The sequence below is a fragment of the Oryzias melastigma genome, linkage group LG14 (genome assembly GCF_002922805.2).
Source record: "Oryzias melastigma strain HK-1 linkage group LG14, ASM292280v2, whole genome shotgun sequence".
Lineage (NCBI taxonomy): Eukaryota > Metazoa > Chordata > Actinopteri > Beloniformes > Adrianichthyidae > Oryzias > Oryzias melastigma.
In genome coordinates, this window is record NC_050525.1 from 13,797,075 (window position 1) to 13,808,556 (window position 11,482).

The following is an 11,482-nucleotide window of genomic DNA, read 5'->3' on the forward strand; positions in this document are numbered from 1 at the left end:
CCCCACACGCCCTGCTTACTTTCAAGCTGCCTGTCGTCCAGACAAAAATCTAGACGGTGTGGAGAACCTGCAACAGCAAGCCCCCCTGTGTGTTTAGTTCACTTCGTCGTTTGTTGTTGATCTGGTGGGAAAATGCAGATGCTTCTAAATATGCATAAAACCACGCAAACGTACACACCCACACACACATACAGGTTATTTAGCATCACTAAAGCGTTTTCGGACGTTTCCCCCAGTTTTAGATGCAATCATAGCTCGTATCAAAGGTGCATTTAATGCTAAGTGTGTTCAGGGCTTCAGTGTTCAGTCCTGCTTCATCTATGTGGAATACTGATCAGATCTTTTCACTGTGTTCACATCTGCGCCGAGTCTTTTTTTTCTTTTTTTTGGTATCTGTCTTTGCCTCGCTGAGTCGCTTCCTGTGTTGGCCTTTTAGTTTTGCAGTGATTTGCCAAAGCTCTGACGTTGCCGTAGGACAGACAGACAGACAGACAGGCGAGGCTGGCTTGGCTGTGAGGGAGGGGACGGGCGGTGTCGGTGGCTGTGAGGGAGCGGCGTTTTGGGGGGGCGGAGGCAGCATCACAGCCTTTCCCGGGTTGGGATCCAGATGTAAGGCCCCGACTGTTCCTCAACCACTGTCTTTACTTTGTGATATACCTCTTCAAAGCTGTCCCCTTCCACGACAGCTGCAGCAGGAGACAAAGGAGGAGGAAACATCAGAAAAAAAAGGGGCGGATAGACCATAGGAGGTGGAAACATGGAAGCGTAAGATGAAAAGAGTGTTGATCAGATGTGTACAGTGTAGCAAACAACCAGTAATCAGCATTATTTTATGAAACATCAAGACCTCGCCACATTTCCTTTATGTAAATATTAACACACTTTCTCCCACATATTTATTCCTCCAGTGTTTGATAAGATGCCATAGAGTGCAGCTGTTCACAGCTTGTTGGAAACAAAACAGTACCAGATTTGCATGGAGACCTGGCTTTCATTTTCTGTCTGCTGCTGAGATCTGCCCTAATTATGTCTTTAAAATGCTAAAATGCTCCAAGTTCCCCCAAAACAGAACTGTTTTACTGCCTTTAACTCCCTCAGATATGCTGCGAGGGGCTTATTATTCCAGAGGAAGATTGCAAAGTGTTTTTTACTGGCAAAATATCTGTAAAAATGCATCAATAAGAGAGCAAATTTGAAAGGAACACAGCATCAGGTCATGAAGTGTGAATAAATAAATAAGGCATGATCTGAAAATGTGAACAATGGGTTGTCAGAATGTTCAAAGCATAATTCTGTATTTGTTTTCTGGTGCTGCCATTATTTAAGGCCCAAGCTGGTGAACTGCTTAAATATGACCTAAAACATAATAAGATGTCCTAAAAATAGACCATCCGATAATTTATCTCTGTGAGCGGTGAAACTGGGGGACTGAATTAAAAATTACTGCATCCCAAACAGCACACTGCTGTCTGTCTTCAGCTTTTTACAAAAACGTGAGAGGCTGAGAAAGCTTTAAAACAACATGTGGACCAATGAAGCCAGACTATAAATGTTTGATGTGAGGCACCAACACATTGTTTCCTTTTCTTTTCCTTTATATAGTTTACAAAAACTAATGGAACTTGGCACGAGAAAAAACAAGTTTAAGGAAAAATAAGAGCTTATCTTTTCCTTTTTTCATTATAGTCATGTGATGCATTTTTAATAAGAGCTTCAATGAGAAAATTGCATTTTTTTCTTTTCCTTAAAGTCCCACACAGATCATCTTTTGATCTATTTTAAAAGCATTACCAGTGGTCTTTTATATTTTGTTAAGCCAAAATAAAAAACTGCTGTTTTCTAAAGGTGCACTCACACCAAACGCAACTTGTGCAACAAATTTGCGTGCCCCGCCCCTCTTTTGTTACAAAAGAGTGCTTATCGACTGTCAAAAAATGTGTTCCTGAGTTTGACACTGTGGCTGCATGTGGGAGGAGCTGCCAGCTATTGTTTTTAGGATGATTGCTATAAGGAACAGTATCTGTGGGTACACATATGATGTCGAGGAATAGGGTTCATTTATTGTGAAAAGTTCTACAAAACATAAGTAGTCATGTCTCCATGTTTGGGTTATGAATATTAATAAAAGATGTTTCTTGTACAAGGGCTGTGTCTGTATGACAGCTGCTTCCACGGTGTTTCTGTGTCTCTGTGGCTGAGCTTGAAGGCTCATTGTCTAGTTTTACCCTGAGGGAAAAAAATAAAATTCAGAGAACTTTTTCCTTTTTTTTAACGTCTCAATGAGGCCCGAGCCGGTATCCTTCGCACCTCGCAGCGGATCTCTGTATATGGAGTGAGTGAGCTCCACCGCGTGAGTGAAAGCCGCCGATCTGTCCAGAGAGTATTCCGCCTTTGCCCCAAAATAGATGGATAAGCTTTGCAAACCTGCGGCTCCAGTGGGTTACGGAAAAAGATGGAAGTTCAGAACAAAACGCCTGTATTTAACTAGTATTTTACCCGCTGATCGATACACTGAAAATGCCACGTGCCCAAAGCTGAGTTCCTGATTGGTAGATGCGACACAGCGACCTGTCAAACTTCAGATATTTAATTTCTGGTTACGTCACCCAATTTCCGACTCGTCGCTCAAATCGAGCTGCTGACAGATCTTCGCACCGCGATCACCACTCAAATTGCGCCGTTGGACTTCAGATCGCCTCATGTCGCATCTGTTCCATTGATTAACATTGAAACTGGCCGCCTCCGACACGGATTTGCATTCGGTGTAAATGCACCTTTAGACATAGTTTCTATAGAGCGGCAGTATTTCAGCAGAAATTCGCCTCTGATCATGGGCCGGACTGTTGGCGTAGAGTAAGCCTACCACGTTTCCCCATCATCCATCTGTTTACACTTACTGGTGAACAATATCCGAGCTATCCAGTCGTACAGTTTTGAGCAAGATGCCAGCTCAAACGAGGAAAACAAAGACGTTAATGGATTTATTTGTCTGTATCGCAATGGAGCAGAACGGGGAGCTTGTAGCTTTTACGTCACAGCTACATTGTTTTTCCGACTGCATTTTTATGACTGCTCCTGATTCACAACAATTTCAATTAAAAAAATATTAAGAAATTCAATTTTAAGCTTAATTTACTTTTTATATGTTATCTATCATTAGAAAAATTTTATAAGATCATGTTAACTACTGTTTTATTACTGATTTATTACTGTATAAAAATACAGTATGTGATGTTGTGCATTAACTTTTTTTTTGCTATTTTTTTATTTTTATTTTTTTTAATAATTTTAAAAGAAAATTTAATCAAGTGAGACATCAACATTTCATCCCTCCACTTAAACAAAAATGTAAAATATTTTTTGGTTTCAGGTGACTCCAAAGCATCGCCATGTGTGAGATTAATACTATGTACACTGAATTCCTATATTTAATTAATTTTCTTGAGTGATTAATACACTTTTACATCATCCTTGACAACCCTTCAACAAAGCAGTGAAGGTATGAGGCAGAAAATGTGGCCTCAGTCTAGTAAAAAAATAACAGTCCCAATGTGTTCTTTTTTCCTCTCAGTCTACCCAAAGATTTAGTTTTCCAAGTTCATGTGAAGGGTCAGTGTGGATTTAAGCTTGATGACAAAGTAAGACATTTTGTCTTGCGCATACAGCTGTGGGAACAAGAGCATTTTTGTTTTGCTGGCCAGGACATTTTATTCCCCTTAAAAAACCTCTAAGTCCTCATAGGAGCCTCCCACTGCCAAGAGCGCACGTCACATGCACTGTGTAGTGTGTCAACAATAGCAGCTGTAAGGAAGAAATGACACAAGGCAAGGGTGGATTTTATTTTCATTTAGCTGACTGAAATGGAGCGAATTAAGTTTCTAAATAATATGGTTCTTTGTTACTATAGGAACTCGTGGAGAGAGAAGATGCAGAGTGAACATAAATTTATGTCAGGTTGATACTCAAGAGAAGAAACTCACATTTTACGTTGCTTTTTTGTATTTTCGGTACTAAAACATTAATAAACATTGCACTGCAGGTGCTTTTCGCTTCATTTTTTCACCTGTGCTACGATACCTTACAGTAAAAGATTTTTTTTGGCATATTTTTTTTTGTTTAGAAATTTACATAAAGATTAAAATGTGTGACTTTGCCTGTGGAAATATCAGAGCACTGAATGCATCAACAACTGTCCGACTTGATATGATGCTCTCACCTGTAAAACACTCCAGGAAGTCTTGTTCTAGTTTGAGAGCTCGATCCATCCCTTTCCTGGCCTGCTCTTCTGTCAGACGAGTGTTGATTTCTCTGTTCACACAAATTCATTTAATAAGATTGCCATTCTTTCATTTATTGTTTCCAAACTTAGGGTAACTACATATCTTTTGCCAAGCAAATGTTTAACATTCAGCATTTAGAAAACTTGTTCCAGTACGTACAGAACATTCTCCAGGGATTTGGGTCGGACAAAGATGGCAATGGGATGCAGCTGAGCTGCTTGTAGTCTGCGGACGGCGTTGGCAGAGACATCTAGGATGCAATGTTTCCCCTGCTGCAGGTGCAAACATGCAAGGACAGAAAAGACAACACTTTTCATTGAAAAAATAAGAAAATATGATCATGTAACACTAAAAAATGTTATTTGGAGTACAATAGAATAGTTTTGCAGCTGTTAAAACAGATACATAAATAATACTCAAATCAAACTTTTCATTTAACTAGTTAAATAAAAAAATAGATGTTAAACCCCCATCGGACAGCTTTAACCCACCCAGGTAAATATAACGTAGTTTTTATTTATAAAATCAGTCTTGATTCCTTTAAACCAATTGATTTTGTAATACTTTTTTGTATTTTCGCAGGCAAAAACAATGCTTCTAGTTGCTTTTTAATGTAAGGATTCATAATATTACTAAAGAAATTGTTTTTTCTGGTTTTAGTACAAGCAGGCTGTGAATCCTCCCAGAGGCCCCGCCCACTCACAGCTGCTTGCACTTGCTTATTTGTATTTCTTGTATTTAACGATCCTCTTCCTTTGTGTTGTTTGGAAGTCCTCCACCTCTCTGTTGTTGATTTAATTTCTAGTTTGTTTATTTTGGCATTTTTCTCTCTTTTAATGTTTTTTTTTAATTCTGCTTTGGATTGACTCAATTGTCAGATGGAGTTTTTGCTGCACCTGGGTCTCCACCTGTTTGACAGATTTCTTCAGTTTGTGTTACTTAAAGTTGGTTTTGATGGAAATATATTTAAAAAAATAATTGATAATTAATTAATTGAGTATTTTAGCAGTGATAAAATGTGTGTTTTGAAGCAGTAATTCATGACACATACAGATAGCTTTGAGTCAATAAATCGGTTAGGCACCTGTTCAGCCACCTCTCGGACACTCTGAACGCTGGTGCCGTACAGGTGACTGTTGTACTGGCCAGCCTCTATGAATCTATGGCTTTGGATATCTTTCTCCATCTGTTCCCGTGACGACACAAAATGGTAGTCTCTCCCATCCACTTCATAGTCCCTTTTGGGCCTCGTAGTATCTGTCAAACACAGAAAAAAACTGGATTGTACATTTTGCTCATGCTATAGCAGATGTCAAAAATATGCTCAAACTGCGGCAGCTGGCAGCAAATTAAAAAGTGAGAAACAGGTCCGTCTCCGTGAGTGACAGCACAATTACTCACGAGGGACGCAAGATCCAAACTTATCGGGGAACTCAGACAACAGGTCGTCATTTATCCTGTCCTTCACCGGACCCAGAATGATAATGGGCCTCGCATAATGCACTTATCACCAGGGAAAAAAGAACAAAGAGAGAACAGGATTAGCCACAAAAGAGAAATCCTCATTTTATTTGATGCTGAAATGGAGTTTCAAACAGTTCACTCCACAGCCTTACCTTCCACTTGAGTGACCGTCTCATAACTTTGTGACATTTTCTTATCTCTCCCTGTTGGCAGAATGCAGATGCATTTAGTCACATGTTCATAGTAACTATTTAGGTTTTATATTTGCAACTTTACAATCTCATTAATCTATATGAATATGACTGTATTTGACTTATGACAAGTTAAAGCAAATCCATTATTTAAGCTTTTAACAAATGTGTTAGTCACATATTGGTAAGGTTTTGGGTTCAATAGAGGGTTGTTGTGGCAGCATGTTCTATTGTGGCTTCAGTATGGCAAGCCTTTTTATCATTTAATCAATATCCTTGATATCAGACTGTTTTAAGTCTTACTTGTAAGGGCTAACATACTTATGTGGCCACCTCAAGGGACATCACAAAAATGGAACGTTCCATTGTCCTTTGTGTGTATCATGAAGTACTTGACAGGCAAACACAAGTTACACGCACTGATGAGGTACGGGTGATGCTGTCGTGTGGCGCCCTTACAGTAAACTCTGATCGTTATCAAGGTGGGGGTACTGGCTCCTTTCTGATCGCAACTTCTGCACGCTTGGAGTGTGTACGAAATCCATAAGTGCTCACACTACACTCCTATTGTCTAATTTCCAACAGTCCAGGGGTGCACACTTATCATGTAAACAGTACTAATAAGCTCCACATGGTTCAGGGGGATTGAAAAAATAAATCTGTATGGCATACCTGCGTATCACCTACTTCACCTTTACTTACTCTTGCGTGTTGTTTAAGTGTTTGCCACAACCTGTCACCCACTGCAGGGAGGTAGTAAAAAATGCGCACTAACATTTCCCCTCTACGATCTCACAAAGAGGTCTATGACCTGCGCGCCCCACATCCATCCATAAGGGCAGTTGTGACGAAGGCAGAAGAAATGGCGTTTAGAGCCAGATATATAATGAAAATGGGCAAAATGAGAAAAATTTGAACCTCTTAGTACTTAAAAACTACAAAAGTATGCTGCAGAGAAAATGGGCTTTTCTCCAAATCTAAGTAATTGCAGTCTATAGCTACATTCACACCCCCTTTGGGAACACACGTTCAAATAATCATTTACAATAAAATATCAATGTAAATTTCGGGCTTCCGTATTCAAAACTTTTGCATTCTAGTGTCATGAATCAAGTTTCTACAACCGTTTTTGGGCTCTACTTACAAAAATGTGTGGCGATTGAATGTGTGTTGAAAGTTAAACCAGGTCAAACTTTGACCAATCGGTGACTCGGATTTTGTAGGGGCATATTAACGTTTACTTCACAGAATCTCCAACCGTTTGAAAACTGATCATAGAGAAGAAACTAATAATGGCCTTTTTGTGCCTGGATGAAATTCTATTACACCAAGTCTTCCTTATATCGGAATCGAGCTGTGTAAGTAAAAACCTAGAGCAAGACTCTTGAAGATTTGAACCGCTTTGACATTTTGTACCAAGTCTTGTTCAAGGCAGAATGCAAATTTTCCCCCTACCCTTCTGGTTTCCCTTCAATTGTGGGGGCATTTGAAGTGATAGGGGTGTCTGAAATAGTTTTTTAAGGGCAGAGCGAAGGGACGTGGAGTTCTGTATCCCTCCGCCGGTATGGTGAGCCGCATCGCGCTGAGGAGAAGCTCATTTCTTTATGTGGGTGTGGTCTGAAGCACAGAAGTGTACTTTTAAATGTGAGTTATGACTTGTTTTTGCAGGACTTTTTGAAGTTATAAAATTGACGTTATGTATTTTACAATTGCTGCGCGCTAGTATAGCTGACCGGCGACTATGGATGATGTCATCGAACTAGTGCAGTCCGAATTCAAAGACACTATTTTTCCATTTCTCTCCATTTGGAGGGATGAACATAGGCGTAGGGAGAAGCTGTAGGAGTAAAAGAAGAATTCGGCCCAACTGTAGTTTGTGCTAGTAAACAGTTGAAAAAGAAGAAGAGGAAGGAGAAGCCCCTCCCTGCTTGTCCAGAGTGAACACCATGGACTAAACAGGCTAAAAAAAAAGTGTGTCGCATGCCCGGTTAACATTTTTTGCATTCATTTTAGGGTGGAAAAGTGGTTCCACTCCCACTCTGAGATTTTAAGATCCTTTATTTTAGAGTTTTGCTTAGATTCATCACCTTGAGTGCTCAAGCTGTCTCGACCATGATCCTGCAACAAAGAGAAGATGTCAGATTTACACACAGAAGGACAGTTTGGAGCAGGAGCATGTCAGGAAACAAACATACCCTCTCTTTGGTGTTCCCGCGGGACCAGTCTTTTCTTTCCACTCTGTAAACAGGGACAAGAAGGAATCACAAAACAATCACAGCAAATGTAACTATATTGAGATGTGACTATTATTTTTTTTCTAGGAAAACTGAGCTGTACCTGTGCTTGCTGGGAATGAAGCCGACTTCTTCGGCCTCGTTCTGGGGGCTGACCCTACGAGCCTGCCACCACTCTTCATCCCCACAGTCTAACACATGCAGCACGTCTCCGAACCTAAAACTTAGAGCCTGGCTGAGGAAGCCACAGTCTGCCGTCTTGTCATAGTCAAAAAGAGCCCTGAGACATAGAAAAAAATACATTTTTTTTCATTTACAAGCATCCTTAACAGCAAAAATGTTACATCACTGCTCCCAAATATCACATTCTAAACCTCTTTATTACTATTTTTTTGGCTTAAAAATGTGTGACTCACTGGCGCACCCTAAAGGGCGTTAAGTAAACTACATGCCATCCTTAAAACAGTTTTTTTAACTAAATTGATGCAATTCTTTTATATACATTTAAACATTTAACTTCCATTTAACTAGAAGTGAGCAGAAATGAAACGGTCCACCAGTTGTGGACTTCTCCCTCCAGAAGTCATGGATTATTTAATGGCTGCTGTACTGGAATGACTGTGTTTTCGTTTGCGGTGTGAGACCTGATATAGAAGCCTCTCTTTGGGTTACTCCTCAAAGTTGTCGTTCCAGAGCCCATGCTGCTGTTCATTAGCTGTTCCCTCAGGTCGTGGATTTTTGCCTCAAAGCGGCTGTACTCTGAAGCAGAGAAAACACAAACATTTAGGCCAACAAGTCTTAAATTTCACACTTTAATTGATCATGATGCATAGCAATCATGATCATATTGGTTATAAAAAATATATATATTTTAAAGCATTTTTTTTAATTTCACAAAAGAAAATAATTACAGTTTGGTTGTAAAAACAGAAAAAAGGGTAGTGTTTATTCATTTCAAACATGAACTTTATTTTGAAAATCTGACTCTATGGGATGAAACCCAAAAGAAAAAAAAAATCTGCAAAAAAAAACCATTAGATATTGAAGCCAGTTTTCAGTGGAGTGTAAAAGACATGTTGGCACAGTTATTGACAGGAAACAGCTTTTTAAAATTCTCTTAATGTGTAAGCACATATGCAGAGTCTGCGGTTGTACCATCTGGTCTGTACTGAGCGACGATGGTTACAGTCTGGCCCGCGTTCTTCAGTGCGGCAGCGGCCTGCTCGTGTGTGGCCATACGCAGATCCACGCCGTTTACCTGTCGCACACGCACGAAGGAGGAGTGTTTATGACCACAGCTAAAGCACTGAAACAGCTGAGTCAAAGGGCTCTTACACTGAGGATCTGATCGCCTTTGTGAAGTTCCCCGCTGAGGTCTGCTGGCCCTCCAGCCAGGATGAAGGAGATGAAGATGCCCTCTCCATCCTCACCTCCAACAATGTTGAATCCCAGACCTGTGGAGCCTCTGTGGATCAAAATCCGGCGAGGTTCTCTGAAACATTGAAAAGAGGAGAGTTGGAAGCACTGATACCAATGCTAAAAACATGCAAACATGTGTCATTATGCCTGGAAATGTTTTAAACAATAATCCTCACCTCGGGATGTCATCGTCTCCCATCAAGCCATGCAGAACAGGAGAAAACCGACTTGGCGAGGTTGGAGTGAGGGCTTGTGGGTAATCGGATCCAAGATAATTGGGGTGGCTGAGTTCAGTGTCCATATGGGAATATGCTGAAAGAACACGAGACATTTTCTGATTTTGGGGCAATTATTTTATCCGGTACTTGTTCAGCACTGAGTAAAAAAAACATAAAGTTCCATTCAGAGCATTGTTATTAGAGCTGTTCTTTTTGAAGGCAGGAAATACTTTTCCACAGGAAGATTTGAGCCTGTTTTGTAAGACAGGCATGAGGAAAAACAGTCCTGAATACATCAAGTATTTCTTGTTCAGAGTCTCTTAAATAATGGAGAGATTTGGAGACTGTTCTGAAATGAAAGAAAACGTTTTTGTCTAACCATTCAGTAAAATTTTAAACTCGCTTGCAGCTCACTGCCTTTTTTAGTTTCTTTGGCACAGTTTTGCAAATTTGAGAAATAAATCAGTGGCCCTGAGACAGACTGGCAAACTGTCCATCAGAAGGGATAGGCTCCAGCAGCCCCATGACCCAGAAGGTAATCAAGTGTGTTCATGGATGGATGGATGGAGAATAAAACCCCTAATATACATAAGTCAAAGTCAAGGCCCGCGGGCCGGATCTGGCCCCCTGGGTAATTACGTCCGGCCATCCAGATCATTTTATTTTATTGTTATTAACGGCCCGACATTATCTTGCGCTTATTTCTAGCTTGTATAATTTTGACAATATGTTTTTATGGAGACTAAAATATTAAAAGTTATTTAAGGTTTAAGTTGATTTATTCATATTTTTATTCATATTAATGTTAAAAAGTTAAGTTTTTAAAGTTTTTAAATGTTAGTTTTGGTGTGTTCAATAAATATTTATCATGTTCGGCCCGATTGGCTTTGACAGTTCTGCCCTAATAGCTTGAATTGAGATTTACTGCAACAACAAATGTAAAAAAAAATAAAAATATTAAATACATTTTGATGTCAACAAATGTGTTTTCATCTGCACTTTACTTTGAAAGGGTCACTCAACTGCTGAGAAACTTGATTAATTACCATACGTGGTCAGATGGAGTGATCTGCCCGTCTGAAAAGCCTTTCTGGAGGTCTGGTTGGTCTAAATGCTCCAAAGTTTCCAGAAGTTTCATTGATCTCATTTGTGGTTTTAGTCTTGTTCTTTTTGATTTACTTTTTGCTTACTGTTTAGTCAAAGCGGCTCAAGAAAACATAAATGAAAGCTTACTGCTGGTGAGGTCTGGAGGGTTGTAGGAGTTGGTTAGGAAGAGGTTGTTGGGCTTGGCCACCCTGAGGTACACCACCTCGGCTGTGTTTTTCAGAGCCCCCACCGCATCCTCGTGCATCACATCCTCCAAACACACATTGTTTACCTGGTAAACAAAGACACACAGCTGGATTATTAACAAACAGAATTCATTATCTTTTCCATATACCATAGTCCGGTTGAATATTCAATTCTGATTGGCTGATTGCTGGGTATGGATTAAAAAGGGAAAAAAGAAGTTCCGGTCACAAGTGTTCTATATCACTGCGCAGGCTTCTTTAAAGCAAACTTTTGTGTCATCTTCTGGACAAAAACAAGCACTAAGATGTGAACTTTCTCTCTAAATTGAAGCTTTATTTAACCTGTTGTGACGATCAGCATATATCGCCACATATTTTGGCTCA

General features: G+C 39.9%; 1 protein-coding gene across 5 annotated transcripts in view; it reads right to left on the minus strand.

Moving 5' to 3' along the window:
* Window positions 1–255: 255 nt before the first annotated feature.
* LOC112142280 (disks large homolog 4) overlaps window positions 256–11,482 on the minus strand; it is an 89,945-nt gene continuing 78,718 nt past the window's right edge. For all 5 annotated transcript variants that reach the window (XM_024265566.2, XM_024265582.2, XM_024265556.2 and 2 more), the window contains 14 exons: window positions 11,040–11,184; window positions 9,765–9,900; window positions 9,505–9,661; window positions 9,325–9,427; window positions 8,814–8,928; window positions 8,273–8,449; window positions 8,131–8,173; window positions 8,023–8,053; window positions 5,897–5,947; window positions 5,682–5,783; window positions 5,365–5,537; window positions 4,440–4,552; window positions 4,217–4,308; window positions 256–686 (listed from right to left, as the gene is read on the minus strand). In XM_024265566.2, the coding sequence (XP_024121334.1) occupies window positions 580–686; window positions 4,217–4,308; window positions 4,440–4,552; window positions 5,365–5,537; window positions 5,682–5,783; window positions 5,897–5,947; window positions 8,023–8,053; window positions 8,131–8,173; window positions 8,273–8,449; window positions 8,814–8,928; window positions 9,325–9,427; window positions 9,505–9,661; window positions 9,765–9,900; window positions 11,040–11,184 (1,545 nt within the window). In that variant the 3' untranslated portion in view covers window positions 256–579. The remainder of the gene's footprint in view (window positions 687–4,216; window positions 4,309–4,439; window positions 4,553–5,364; window positions 5,538–5,681; window positions 5,784–5,896; window positions 5,948–8,022; window positions 8,054–8,130; window positions 8,174–8,272; window positions 8,450–8,813; window positions 8,929–9,324; window positions 9,428–9,504; window positions 9,662–9,764; window positions 9,901–11,039; window positions 11,185–11,482) is intronic.